This window comes from Sylvia atricapilla, chromosome 2 (assembly GCF_009819655.1).
Source record: "Sylvia atricapilla isolate bSylAtr1 chromosome 2, bSylAtr1.pri, whole genome shotgun sequence".
NCBI lineage: Eukaryota > Metazoa > Chordata > Aves > Passeriformes > Sylviidae > Sylvia > Sylvia atricapilla.
In genome coordinates this window covers 28,075,781-28,090,415 of record NC_089141.1, presented here as the reverse complement: position 1 = coordinate 28,090,415, position 14,635 = coordinate 28,075,781, and the positions used below count along the sequence as shown (strand labels likewise).

The 14,635-nt window shown below is 45.3% G+C and overlaps 2 protein-coding genes across 5 annotated transcripts in view; one reads left to right on the top strand and one right to left on the bottom strand.

The window, feature by feature from the left end:
* FOXJ2 (forkhead box J2) overlaps positions 1-6,279 on the top strand; it is a 31,101-nt gene extending 24,822 nt beyond the window's left edge. For all 4 annotated transcript variants that reach the window (XM_066341198.1, XM_066341196.1, XM_066341197.1 and 1 more), the window contains 5 exons: positions 787-1,107; positions 1,499-1,600; positions 2,068-2,268; positions 3,010-3,108; positions 3,671-6,279. In XM_066341198.1, coding sequence (XP_066197295.1) covers positions 787-1,107; positions 1,499-1,600; positions 2,068-2,268; positions 3,010-3,108; positions 3,671-3,759 — 812 coding nt within the window. In that variant the 3' untranslated portion in view covers positions 3,760-6,279. The remainder of the gene's footprint in view (positions 1-786; positions 1,108-1,498; positions 1,601-2,067; positions 2,269-3,009; positions 3,109-3,670) is intronic.
* Positions 6,280-7,775: 1,496 nt separating this feature from the next.
* Positions 7,776-14,032, bottom strand: C3AR1 (complement C3a receptor 1). Its single transcript, XM_066341194.1, has 2 exons — positions 13,538-14,032; positions 7,776-9,394 (listed from the first exon to the last, which is right to left on the bottom strand). Exon 2 carries the CDS (start codon positions 9,385-9,387, stop codon positions 8,269-8,271), a length of 1,119 nt encoding a protein of 372 aa, XP_066197291.1. The 5' UTR covers positions 9,388-9,394; positions 13,538-14,032; the 3' UTR covers positions 7,776-8,268.
* Positions 14,033-14,635: the final 603 nt, after the last annotated feature.

Genomic DNA, 14,635 nt, shown 5'->3' with positions numbered 1-14,635 from the left:
TGCAGATGGTCAAGTAAGGGTACTCAAAGGAAGAAGTGAGTAGCTCAGGTTAATAGCATGCAGTGGCCCTGCCTGTGGTTTTCCACAGTGGTTCCCCAGTGTGTGGGGAAAATGAACAGGGAAAGCAGACACAGAGATATGCTGAGCTCCTGGTGTTGGGGAAATATGGAAAATACCTGATGCTTTCACGTGTAGGGGTTGCCTGAAATACAGGAGGATAGAAATGACACACCCAGTGAGTCAGGAGGAATGAAAGTAATAAAGGAGCCCTGATGTGTGCAGTGTGCTCTTTGTACAAAACCAGAGTCTTTTATGACCTCTTAATGATCAGTGTGAGAAAAACTGAGGATTCCTGACCAAACTGCTTGTAAGAAGGGAACTGAAAGGAGTCTTTGGAAACAGCAAGTCAGATGTATTAAGTTATCCATTTTCTACATGTTCTACCGTTAAAGTATGCTTAATGGTCATTTATAGGAAAACAATGCATGCTTGACATTTCAGGAGAGGCTGGGTTACTTTGGTAAATCTAGGAAAAAATCCAAGGAGGAACTTAAGTGCCTAACGCTGTATTATATCCTTCTGGGTCTTTGTTGTAGAGCCTTTTGTATTGAACAGTCTGGACCACAGCAAGGCCATAACTGCACAGGTGATGGTTGTTGGCAGCCTATAGAGGGCACTCCAAAAACTTCATAAATAGCGGGATGAGCACTGTGAAATTAGAGCTGGATAATGTGAGGTCTGATCCAGGCTCTCTTAAAGCTCCCTCCTCTTTCATTTACTTGGCAGGTTTCTCTTCACTCCTTGGTGACATGCAGCCCTCCAACCACAATTACTACATGTACCAGCAGCAGCAGCAGCAAGGCCCCTCCTCAGTGGGTGCTGCTCCCCCACTCCACACTCCAACCCCAGAGGGTTGCCCATCCCAAGGAGGAAAGCAGCAGGGTGGTGAAGGTTATGGCCCTCCACCAGTGATGTCCATGCACCCGCCCCCGATGCAGCATGGAGGTTACCACCAGCATCAACAACATCACCCGCACTCCCACCCTCAGCAGCAGCCACACCAGCAGCAGCAGCAGTCACAGGCTTCAATCAACAGTGCTGGCTTTGGTGAGTCTGGGGTGATGGAAAGCACGGGTGGGGAGCAGTGAGGGGGCCCCAGACAGAAATCCCACAAGTGAGCTTTTCTGAAGTACTGCCTACTTGTGTGTAGAAAATGAAGGAAAAGCCAGATATGGTAGAAATCTGAGAAGGAAATTGCTTTCTTACTGGAGAATGGAGGGTATATCCACCCTGGGTTTGGGATTCTCTTAAGGGATGCAGCATAAAGTCAGGACCTTAGTGAAAAAGGAGATACCACCCCTGGTTTTCCAAGGGAGAAAGGATTTCTAGCTGCTGTAGTGTCAGGCTCTTTGGTGAAGAGGGGCCAATCTTTTTATATGAAGGGGTGGAAGGAAAGGGTGATCTGTATTGTATTAATTTTGCCCCTGTTTCTTTCCAGCGTTTCCCCCTGATTGGTGCTCCAACATTGATTCCCTGAAGGAAAGCTTCAAGATGGTAAACCGGCTGAACTGGTCTAGCATTGAGCACTCCCAATTCTCAGGTCAGTGTTGGCCTAGTGACTGAGGCTACTGACTTAGGGGCTAGAGCTGTAGTCTAGAACATGAGAGTGGGGTGCAGGGATCTTTTTTTCTATGTAACTGTGGCAAATGCCTGTGTTTCTCAGTGATTCACCTCATTTTTAAAAAGAGGTGTCCTACTTCATGGGTTCTGTTAAAGATCCTGAAGCACTTGAATGAACACTGCAGGATTTGGGGCAGGGAGAATTAAGTCATAAAAGTATGTCAGAAAAGTAACTGAGATTTTTCCTTCCAACTCTTCCTTGGTCTACCTGAGTCAGCGTGACAGTATCCTAGATGTGGAGCTCTTCAGGAATCTGGTGGCAGATTAGAAATGATAAGGTTTGGTTTGTGAGGAGGAAGAAGAATTTAGGAGCAGAAGACAGAAATTCTTTTCAGTGAAGATCACTGTGTGACTACAGTGTTTGACACTCTGCTCTGTCCTCTGCAGAGCTCATGGAGAGTTTGCGCCAGGCTGAGCGGAAGAACTGGACGCTGGATCAACACCATATTGCCAACCTCTGTGACTCCCTTAATCACTTCCTTACCCAGACCGGTCAGCTCCCTCATCTGGTTGGCCCACAGCAGCCCCCTCGAATCTCTGATTCTTGTGCCCTGAACAGTGGCAAACAGGAGCAATCCATGAACCAAGGTAATTAGGAGGAGGCTAAAATGATGTGTGAATGAAGGCCCAGTTTTGTGAGTATCCTAAATTACTTGCAGCCTTACCAGACAATGCAGCACTGAGCAACTCAGAGCTAGACTGTCAGAGCTCTTCATAGCAACTCAGCTTTCTCTGGCTTTAAAGAACTGGGCTGTCCTATACCTGTGGTCTGGACAGACTGCTGTTGTGTGATACATACTATTGACAGGCAGCCTCCAGGCAGGAATATATTTAAAAGGCAAACCTGGAAGAGGAGAAGGAGATGGTGTTTTTTAGGTGACCAAGAGAGAGAAATGGCAAGGTAAAGAGATTGCTATTCCAGATGGCGGGAACAGTAAAGGAGAAAGCTCTTGCACCCTTGTTGGAGGAATACTGTACAAGGAGTAGGGGGTGCGTTCTGGGGAAGGGATATGGTGGTCTTGATAGAACTGTCATGGTGTGTGTCATCTAGTACTGAACTAAGTAGATGATACTGAGCCAGCTTGTAGTGTTTCTGGATGAAAATTTTCTTCTTTTACAACAATAGAGAAACTCCTGCTGGTTTCAAGAACAAGATCCCTGACCAAGCTATAGCTTGGAGTTAGGACCCAGCAGCTGAACATCTCCTCAGTATCCTGTGGGTCTGAGTGAGTTGCTCTGTGGCTGAGCTGCTACCCAGTCAAGGGCAAAACTTCTGACCTGAATATTAACAGTTGTTTTTTTGTTTTCTTGATTCATTTCCATTCACAGTCAACTCCTATGGTCAGCCCCAGCCTCCCCATCTCTTCTCCGGGCCATCTCCTATGTACCAGATTTCCACCCAGGACTCACCGGGATATAATCGCCCAGGTAAGGAGTGATGTTAAGGCATATTACTCCAATAAACATTAAAGAACTGGTTCCCAACCCCTTTGTGCATTTCTCCCAAAGCACTTAGTAATCAAATGAAGCACTGGGTGTAGAGAGAGACTGCAAGGGACCCTCCATGTAGGGCTCTGATATAGCTTTGGGAAGGTTTAGGATTTCAAAGGCCTGATTCCTTTCACTTCACATGAACAGTCTTCTAGCTTAGCCTCACCCTCAGTTAGTTGTTTGAAGACAGCTGCACATGAGAAGCTTCTGCTGAGGAAGTCACTTTTGCTCTATCACCAATCAGCTATGAGGTAAGTAAAGGAGGCTGAAACTCCTGGAGAAGCTGCTGTGGAGAATTTCATAGTAGAACATTCCCAGACACTGGTAGATGCTGACAGAGATTAATGCCAGTAGTGTTCTTGCTTGTTAGACTGTTGGAAAGGAGAAGGCCCAATTCACTTCTGGTTTCTTTTGCCCAAGGGCCCACTGAAAAAGCATTTCGTTTTGGATTCTAACTGTTCTCTTTCCTTTTTCTTCTTTTTTCTTGTTTTTGGCTCAGCTCATCATCTGGTCCCTCGGCCTCCAGGGCCTCCTCCAGGCGCCAATGAGGAAATCCCTGATGATTTCGACTGGGACTTGATCACTTAGCGAGTTACAGACTTGATAGCCCGTCCTTTATGAAGGACGTGGGAGGGGAGGGGGACATGGGGTCACTGGTGTCAGCACCACCCTCCCCAGCCTCCCTGCCTTGCCTGTATATAGATATATATTCTCTATCTCCGCCAGAGAAGCCACCGCAAGATGCTGCCGAAGATAATCCTTCCTTGCGTCCTGTTTTATCTTCTTTTCTTCTTTTGTTTATTATTATTATTATTGTTATTATTATTATTACCAATAATTGAGCACAGCCCTCCCCCTCCTCCGGTGGCCTCGGACGCATCGGATCGGCTCTTTCGTGTTGCGCAGTGCCCTGCGGAGGGCGGGAAGATGGGTCCTTGGTGCCATGAAAAGACCTTGGAAGGCTGAATCCTCGAGTGCATCTTTCTCTGCCTCCGTTATTTTGCGTTTAACAATCCCTCTTTCCCTTCAAGGTGGCCGGTGAATCTGTTGTATTGGCTACTGGAGTGAGAGAGCCTAGTGGACCCTGGGAGCCTGTAGTTATGTTGTTTCGTAAATGTTGTAAAGGTCAGGGGGCTGAAGGGACACTGGAGGGGTGATCTTAGCTCTGTGAACTTTGTTGCACCAGCAGGAACAGCAAGAAAAGAAGTAGTGTTCCCAAGTACAAAGAGAAGGTAGTCCCTGAGGTAGGGAGAGCTGAGCTGAGCTGGGAGGGCAGACCTGAGTATGGAGAAAGGAGAATGTAACAGAGATGGTACTTCAGCAGAGAAGTTTAGTTTCAGAATGTGGTACCATCTGTGAAGACTGAGAGATTTTGAGGGAATCCTGACCCATTTCCTACACTGCCTTTTGCAGTCTCTAGGTGAAGCCTACATACCCATCAGGTAAAAGAAGCAGTCAGGGGTGTCACATGTGATTCAGCAAATTCTGCTCCCCAGAGCTTTTCATTTCACCCCACACCCCTTCAAGCCCTTTTTCAAAATAGGTAGTGAGGCTTTCCCTTTTATATGCAAATTTGAAGTTTTTTCCCATCAGTATTTGTCCAATTGTTATTTGGTCCTCCACCTCTCATATTTCTTTGGAGGCTGTCCTTGCCTGTGGTTGAGAGTGCCATCAACAGGAGTCTGGCTGTGTAGGTGTACATCCTCTGTCAGCAGTTCCCACTTGGTGAATGGGCTCATGGTGGGCAGAGGAGGTTGCTGTGCAGAGTGGGGCTGCATGGGGTGCTGCTGGACCCTCTGCTCAGGGACTGGGAGGTCCTCGCAAGCAGTTGTTGTAGGAGGGGCAGTAGGGGAGAGAGGGTGAAGTGGGGCAGGGGTTTGAACCGACCAGCCAAAGAGTGTAGTATAAAAGGGAGGAGGGTGTCTCAGACCTCTTGCAGTGCAGCTGGGGAGATGATATAATCTAGTGTAAATCCTGAAGGATGAGCTTTGTCAGCATGTTCAGATCAGGAAGGTGGAAAAGGTGCAGGAACAGGAGTGAGCATTGAGATGCTTCCTCCCCAGAGTTGTATTCTGTGTTCCCCTTCTTTTCTCTTACGGCTCCGTTCTGTCAAACCTCGTTTCCTCTTAATATTTGGTAAAGCCTTCCCCTAGCCCTTATTCCCTATTTACCAGTGAAGGGAACAAATGTGGAAATAGACTATCACGGCTGCTTGACAGACTTGAGGCACAGGAGTAGAGTAATAACCTTGATTCTGACTGCAAGAAGGTGGGGAACTAGCGCTGCTTTTTAAATTTGCTGTAGGGATAAACGAGTTGGAAATTGGATTGTTGTCAGAGAAGTGGACAGAGTCTCATTGCATTGGAAGGGGGGAACAGCACTTTTTTTTTTTTTTTTTTTTTTTTCTTCTTTCCTTTTTTTTTCAGATTTTGTTTTGGTTTTTTTGTTTTAAGTGTGTGTTTGGGGGGGAGTTCGTCATTGAGCATTTCCAAGAGAAATGAGGAATCCCAGACAGCTTCAGCATGGAGTCAGCTGTTATCTCTGCTGCTTCAGGATGGGAATGATACAACTTGGAAGTATATGTGATAGGTTTCTGTGGAAAGTGGCACTGGAGACAACAAGAGACAATTTATAGCAGGTGCCAGTTAGTGTTTTGCAGTGGACATTACTGAGAGCCGGCCCTGTGGAAGTCTGAAAACACCACCGGAAGAAAAACAAACAAATATGGCTCCTTCTGCGTATCCAAGTGCTCCTCATTTGCATATTTGCCTCATTTGCGTATTAAGTTGTGCCTCATTTGCATATGTAAATACATGCCGGTCAGTGTGCAAATTAGCCTCGTTCCTCTGCCCCTGAAATCAATGTGTGTTGTTAGTGCGTGGTAAGACATCGACGGGTGGGCGTGGAGCTCTGCGGGTGCGCTGGCACCGGCCTGCAGGGAGGGCAGGGGGGCAGCCTGGCCCACAGAGGGGTCCTGCAGGCCCCCCCAGCCCGCTGTGGCCCCCAATGCTTCGTGTCAGTGGTCAGGGAGAGAGGGGCGTGGTCTCACGAGTTTATTTTTGTGCATGCTTTCTTAATAAAAAGAAAAAGTGAATGTTTATGGTTTAACTGTTTTGGTGCCAGTATTGATTTTTTTTTTTTTTTCTTTCAACGGTGCCTGTCAGGATGGCTTGATTCCCACCTTAGAATTTGGGTGTGGACATGGCTAAATGGACCGCCCACACCTGGATGTTCTTTAGATGGAGACACTTCAGAACGTTAAGAGCTGAAGGTTCTCCCAGCTGGCTGTTCTCACGGCAGTGAGATTTGGTAGTGTTTCAGTTCATGCTCACCAGAAATAAGTTCTTTACTACGAATATTAAAAATAAAAATGTAATTGTACAAAAAAAACAAGCAAACAAAAAAATTCTAGAAACACTGACAGAATGAGATCTGACAATGCTGTTGGTCGGGGTGTTGGGAGCAGTCCAAGTCCGTCCTCCTGGAGTGACAGATGTGGTTCTGTTGGAGTAAAGATGATCCTGTGAAGGTCCAGTGGTGGCGAGATGGATCCAGTCCTCCTCTGGGAATCAGTGGAAACAGGCTATCCAGGTGTTGTGACTCTCAGGTTTTATCCAGGTAGGAATGGTTGGCTCCTCCCACTGGGTGGAGCAGCTCACAATGGGATGATGTAATTTTATCAGTCATGTGGTGAGCCTTAATGGCCCATTAACAGCAGATACCCCCTGGAGGGAGGATGGGCCATGGAAGAGATAAGAACACTGCTCCACCTGGTTTTAACAGCTGGCCCATTAACACACGGCCCTCCCCCCAGAGTTATGAGGAATGGGTTATACATGAGATAAAGAAATCACCTCTCCAACTGGTTTCAATAGATAGCAAATAGAATACACACTTTTGGTTACATATTGCAACCCAAGACAGGCAGAGTGAAAACTACCAGTGCTTCATGTCTATTTGTTGTACTGTTTGCTGGCCTTTCTCTTTTAAGGAAAACAAAAAGCAAATTTTAAACTGTGTCCGTAGAGTACCTAGTAAATACATTTCTGCTTTTCAGGAGCAGGGAACATTCAACCTTGGGAATACCCCAAATAGCCTGACTGGATGAAACTTTTTCTCCACTGGAAGGACATAAGAAGCACATCTCTCTTGTAAAGAGAGCCTGATGTAACAGCCACATGGTCATTCCCCACCTTCTTGGGGTCAGGTTCGAAGTTATCACTTCTCAGTTCCAGGGTTTTGTCACATGGCTGATGGTCCAGCACTCACCCAGTCTGAGTCATCAGTAACTGCAGCTGCTCAAATTCTGCTCACCGTGCCATCTCAAAATGCAGTAGGTACATTTGCATAATCTCAAACTGCTTCCTAAAAGGAAGATTTTGGACTCTGATGGTGGAGGGAGTGTGGGGGAGATGGTGAGTGTGCACATGCTAATGAACACAGGTACAGCATGTGCCTTGACCAGTTACTACCATACAGTGATGTATTTGCCAGGACAAAGAAATCGATCGGGCATCTACTAGGGCATAAAAAGTTCGGTGCAGCTGACTGGGGTAAGTGCTGTTCTAGTGCATGGCTGTAAGGAAATGTAGCAGTACTGTCTTGGAAAACTTCAGATACTCTTACATACACCTCAGAGCCCTAGTAGAGTCAGAGAAAAGATGTGATTACCTTCCAAGGAGAAATATCCAGGTTATCTGCAAGTTACTTTTATCTGCACTTTATCAGAGACAGGAGATGGAGAATACAGACGTATGCAAATAACATCTCAATTGAGAGGTTCAACTACATCATTCCCACCACAAACATGCAGCCAGCCCTGCTTTCTAAAAATAGTCTGTGTAGGTTAAAGTACTGTCTCTTCTGCTTCTCCTGTCATCCCTCAGATTATTACTCTTTGTGCTTCTAACTTCCCATCTCTCTAGTGTAGGATATAAAGGGGGTTAGTTATCTGTCTTGAGCAGAATGATTGCAGTGTCCTGGGTTGGAGCTGCAGATTAATCAAACATACTGGAGCAACACCACCTGCTAAGCAGAGAGTGATTGATGCGCAGCGCTGTAGCTTGCTCTTTCTGCAGTGGTGATAGAAGTCCTGCATTACAAGGTGCTGCTAAGGTTCTTCTCTGCTGAAGTCTGGCTTCTCTGAAAGGTTGAAGATGTGAGTTCCTCACTAAAGGCACCTTCCAAGATTCTTTGCACCGATTGCCGTACCTTTGCCCTGAAGTTCTGTCCCACAAAAGCATAAAGCAGGGGGTTGATGCAGCTGTTGGCATATGCAAGTGCTGTAGAGAGGTGATCCCACAGGATCAGTGACTCACTCAGTCCTGTTCCAAGACTAGGTACAATGTGGAGAATCCCAACTACATGGTATGGAGCCCAGCAGATGAAGAATGCAGCTACCACGAACACAACTGTTCGCAGTGTCCTGTTATGTGGCTTGTGAAACTGATCTGTACGTGTTCTGAAAACAATGAGGGTGTAGCAAACTGCCATTATGCCAAAGGGGAGCACAAAGCCAAAGACAGCCCTAGTGATGTTTATTACCACTGAGGCAAGGGGTACAGAATAATTACTATCATTAGTATATTCCCACAGATCACTACCACTGTAGGTTGAGTATTCTTCCCATAGCTCATTTACAGACACATTTACAGATGCATTTACAGGATAATCTCTGTAATCATCAACTTCGAAATTGTACCCACACTCTGTTTTGCCATCGTAAACACTTGTCTCACGGTAGAGGAAGACAGGGCAGCAGAAAATGAAGGCCAGCATCCAAATGCCACTGCATATTAGCGATACAAGTTTCATTGTTCGGTGGTTCTGACACCAGACAGGTTTCATCACCAGGAGGCACCGATCAATGCTGATGGCCACGAGTAGGAAGACGCTAGCAAACATGGTGAAGATTATGACTGATGGAATGGCTTTACAGAGGAACCAGCCATAGGGCCAGTGTTCATGAAGGGCCATGTGAACAATGAAAAATGGTAAGGCCAAGCAGCACATGATGTCAGCCACAGCAAGGTTTAGGAACCAGATAGTGTTTATAGACTTTTTCATTTTCAGACCAGCTACCCAGATCACCAACCCATTGCCTGGGACACCTATGATGAAAACGATGGTGAAGATAGCAATGGAGACAATTGATTCTGATGGATAATACACAGCAGCCTGCTCCTGTGAACTGTTATTGCCCAAGACTTGAGGCATTCTGCAGCTACAAAACAGAAAGCAAATTAGTAGCAATTCACATCCTTGGTTCTCATTAGCCATGCAGGCGCAGGGCGGGGCTTTCCTCCAAAGAGTGGAGGGGTGATTAAAAGAGGGCTCTAGGGAGTATGGTGTAACAGGAGTGGCCTAACAGGAACATGGCATGGCGGTTTGTGCAGGCAGGGTTGCAGGGTTCCTCCTGCTAGTGGGGTTTTTAATTTGTTGTTTATTGTGTGTTGGTTGGTTAGTTGGTTGGTTGGTTTGGAGGTTGGTGGGTTTTTGATTTTTGGGGGTTTTGTTTGTTTGTTTTTTTGTTGTTGTTAGTAATGGTTTTTACATGACCAAAACCCGCAGTTAGTAAAAGTGTATGTAGCCAAATAGAACCCTCCAAAAAGGATGTGTCTGTCCAGACCCCTTCCTGTGTGGAATGTTTGGGCTTGTGAGTGGCACCAGGGAGCATGGCAGAAGAAGCCTGCCTGCGGTGTGAACAGGTGAATCATCTCCTTTCACTGGTGGCTGAGTTTAGGGAGGAAGTTGAAAAACTAAGGAGTATTAGGGGATGTGAAAGGGAGATAGATTGGTGGAGTTCCGCCTCGTCAGTCCTTGCTTGAGGGAGGCCCACCAGGAGTCCTAGGACTTCCTCCTACTGTTAGGTAATGGGAGGACAACTCCTGGATAAAGGAGAGTGGAAATGGGTCCCTATTTAGGGAAGTAATAAAAATTCCTCCCAACCCCCATCACCTGCCCAGGTGCCACTTCAGAATAGGTAGGAGGCCCTGGATCTAGAGGGTCAGCCAGATGACATAGAAGAAAATTATCTGCCTAGTGAGCCTCCCAATTACACTTCATCTGTCAGACGGATCACCACTTCTGACATTAAAAATAAAAGAAGGGTAGTCGTGGGTGACTCCTTTCTGAGAGGAACAGAGGGCCCCATATACTGACCAGACCCATCCCACAGGGAAGTCTGCTGCCTCCCTGGGGTACGGGATATCACTGAGAGACTTCACGGGCTGATTCAGCCCTCTGGTTATTACCCACTGCTGATACTCCAAGCTGGCAGTGATGAGATTGAAAAGAGGAGTGTCAGGGCAATTGAAAGGGACTTTAGGGCACTGGCTCAAGTGGTTGATAGGGCAGGAGCACAGGTGTTCCACTCAGTCCCTTCAGTGGCAGAAAAATGATGAAAGGAATAGGAGAGCCCACATTATCAACAAGTGGCTCAAGGGTTGGTGTCATCAGCAGAAATTTGAATTCTTTGATGATGGGGCAACTATTTTGGCACCTGGTCTGCTGGAACTGGATGGGCTCCAACTCTCTGTTAAGGGGAGAGGGACTTTAGCTCATGAACTGGCAGAACTCATTGAGAGGGCTTTAAATTAGATTTGAAGGGGGAAGGGGATGCAGCTGGCCCAGAGAGTGGTGGTGAACAGTGCTGCTTCCAGCTGGTGGCCAGGCACCAGTGGTGTCCCCTCAGGGATCTGTGCTGGGGCCAGTTCTGTTCAATATTTTTACTGACGACATGGATGAGGCTATTAAATCTTTCATTAGTAAATTTGCAGACAACACTAAGCTGGGATTGTGTGTTGATCTGTTGGAAGGTAGGAAGGCTCTGCAAAGAGACTTGGAACAGCTGGATGGATGGGCAGAGTCCAATAGGATGAAGTTTAATAAGTCCAAGTGCTGAGTCCTGCATTTTGGCCACAATAACCCCCTGCAATGTTATAGGCTGAGGATGGCGTGGGTAGATAGTGTTTGACAGCTAGCTAAACATGAGCCAGCAATGTGCCCACGTGGCCAAGAAGGCCAATGGCATCTTGGCCTGTATCAGGAATGGTGTGGCCAGCAGGAGCAGGGAGGTCATTCTTCCCCTGTACTGGGCACTGGTGGGGCCACACCTTGAGTGCTGTGCCCAGTTCTGGGCCCTTAGTTTAAGGAGGATGTTGAGATGCTTGAACACATCCAGAGGAGGCAATGAGGCTGGTGAGGGGCTGGGAACACAAACCCTGTGAGGAATGATTGAGGGAGCTGGGGTTGTTTAGCCTGGAAAAAAGGAGACTCAGAGGCAACCTTATCACTCTCTGCAACTCCCTGAAAAGTGGTTGTAGCCAGCTGGGGGTTGTTCTCTTTCTCCAGGCAACAACTGACAGAATGAGAGGACACAGTCTCAAGCTGCGCCAAGAGAAATATAGGTTGGATATTTCAAAGTTTTCACAGGAAGAGTGATAAAGTACTGGAATGGTCTGCCTGGGGAGGTGGTGGAGTCACCATCCCTGGATGTGTTTAAAAAAAAGATTGGACGTGGCACTTGGTGCCATGGTCTAGTTGAGGTGTTAGGGCATGGGTTGGACTTGATCTTGGTTTCCTCTAACATAGTGATTCTGTGATCCTCCTCCCAAAATTCTTCTCTTAATCTTTACTGAAGCATCCCTGAGCCAGGTGACAGTACAGAGCTGTCAGGGTACAAAGGCATTGGCCTACACAAATATGTTACTAGTGTGCCCGTTGTAGACCTTCATCATTCTTGTGGTGGCTAAGTTACATAAGCCTGCTATTCAGACAGGGAGCTCTATACAGTTATGTTCTCCTATCTCTATCATCCCTTTGATTTCCATCTGGTTCTCCTTAGTCTCCAAAGTGGAGCTCTCTATTCACATGGCCATGCTGTCCCCAGGTGTGTTTCCTGGTTGACTTCCTCCTTCAGAAAGGCAAATCAGCATTTTTAGTTCCTATTTCCTTTAAAATGAGTGATCTCTTCTGGCATAACTGGTGAAGTACATTTAAGTTAAAAAAGCAATGCCTGTCTTCCTGAAATAACCCTGCTTCACTTTCTAAACATTACAAATAGAACAGACAGGACATCAACTCTGTCAGCTAAGGGATATTTTAGGGAAGTGTCAGTGACCACTTCCTTTTCCTCTCAGTACATTCTGAGCTGTCTGCTGGTTCATTGGAAAGCTGATGTTGAGCAGAAGAAAGACAAGACAATAATGGTTTAAGATTCTATGAAAGATAAGAAATGAAGAACAGACAGGTATTTACTTGTAGAAATAAAAATGAAAATACAGAGTAATATTCTTGAACCATTTTAGATTTGAGGTGTCTTACTGCAAGACAATGAAGCTGACCTACAGCATACTTAAATGATATTTTAAAACTATGACCGTAGTAGAGGAACAACGTTAATTGCTCAATTATTCTTGGACTTAGTAAATATAGAAAGGAAAAGAAAACCAACAAGCCAAGACAGAATTGAGAAAAAACTCCTGATCTTCATCTTTTAGGCATTAATAGAATTGTCTATAAAATTCCTGTTAACTAAACCCTTGCTGAATTGATGAAGGCAGTTGTGTTATTGAAACGTCTCAAAAATGTTACCAAAATGCAAGGAAACTGAACAGGGAAGAGCTGAATACAGCCTGCAGAAGGAACTGAGAAGACATAAATAAGACAATTGACCCTCTTTTAACCTCTATTATGCCAGTACTTAAAGACCAGTCTGAAATTGTTGTATGCAGAACTAAATAGAAATATTATTTTTAAAAAATTCAAATCATCAATCTCATTCTTGCATAACATCAGTCTGAATGTGGAGCAATGCACAAGCATTCGAACTGCTTCATGAAGAAGAAAATGAGAGAAACAATTATAACAGACATTTATCAGTTTTTGGTAATATCTGCTAAGAGACTTGTAAGTGAGGGTGACCTGCAAGGAAAGCTATGAAAGAAGTCACTGGAAGGCTTAACTTAAAGCTAGAGGCTTAATTTAAAATTCTCCCCCAAGTTTGTTCCCTTTCCTGTGGTCTTGCTGATCCACATAGAAGTAACTTTTAGAGGGACAACTGGCAAACAGTGCTGCAAGAGCTGAACTCTGCTGCCTCCCATATAGCTACAGAAAATGGTATGAAGAAAATAGGGAAACAAGGAATGCTGTAAAATAGTAATGCAAGTCCTACTCCAAAGTAAACTGAGGGATGAATCAATTAGAAGATACTGCCCACACTATGTTTTCCAGAGCGCTAAAAGGGCTGCAATGTGGTTTGAAAATGGAAGGGGGAACTGGAGGAGTGAGAGATGTTTTCAGGAGTGAAGAATAATAAATGGCAAGTAGATGAGGAAAGCAAAATTCTCCAGCTTATGATACCTACCTGAGTGAAGCAGTTATTTCAGTGTGCTGGAGCAAGTACCATCAATCCTGTCTCCGTAGTGACTAAAAAAAACGTTCGCATTACATTTTAGGAACTGCATTTTTTTTCCCTGCATGCGCATGTGTGTGCCAAGTGTGTTCTTTCACCCTGATAAAATGACTCATTTGAATATCATTTCAAGATGTAGATTATCATCTGCTCATAAAGTAAAGAGTCAAACCACAGGAAGCTTCTCAAAACTGTCAAAATAAAATACTGCTCTAAATAAAATATTAATAGAAAGCACAGGAATGATAATCACAGACATATACTTTACTACAGTCTGTAACACAACTTAATGACATCTTGTCTGTTGACACAGTGTGACCTTTGCTGGAAGTCCGAACCCTGCCATGTTGCTGTGAAATATCTGATCTGTTATTGTCTTGTAGCCACTTCTATATCTTACCAGGTCAGCATGTTCACCTAGCTAATCCCATTTCTGGGATTTTTAACAATCCAGATCAGCTTCTGTCCCAGCTTGAGACAGTTTACTTCATCAAATACAGAACACTGTACTCAGCAAACCATGACCGGTCATAATGAAAGGATTTTAATCTGCCTTTTACTTTTCAGGGTCTATTAAAAGTCTATTTTTTAAAAAGGAACTTGACTGACAAAAAGAAGCGGTTAACTGAAATGCTGATTTGCACAAAATGTGGCAAGACAATAAAAATGGAAGACTTCCAGGGCAAGGCATTTCCAATGTTTTACAAGGGGGTTCCCCTTCGTCCCTCATAATTTGGGAAATCAAGACTGCTAGCAGAAACAACAAAGCTCAGACATACAAGAATCAGCCTCAGTATTTTGGTTTGAAAAATGAACCGTGACAGAGCAGACTCCTCCTCCTGAGTGTGTCTGTGAAAGACACAGATGCTGCCTCCAACACAAAACCAGAAAAAGGAAGATAAGCTAGGACTGAGCTGTACTCACAAAGATAGACAGGCTGTAGCAGCCTGCCAGGAAAATTCCTGTAGCTTCATCTTATTCTCAGCTGCCATCCTGCCAGGGGGACTCCTTGGGTCCAGACAGGCAGTGTTGATAGGACCTTACTCCTAT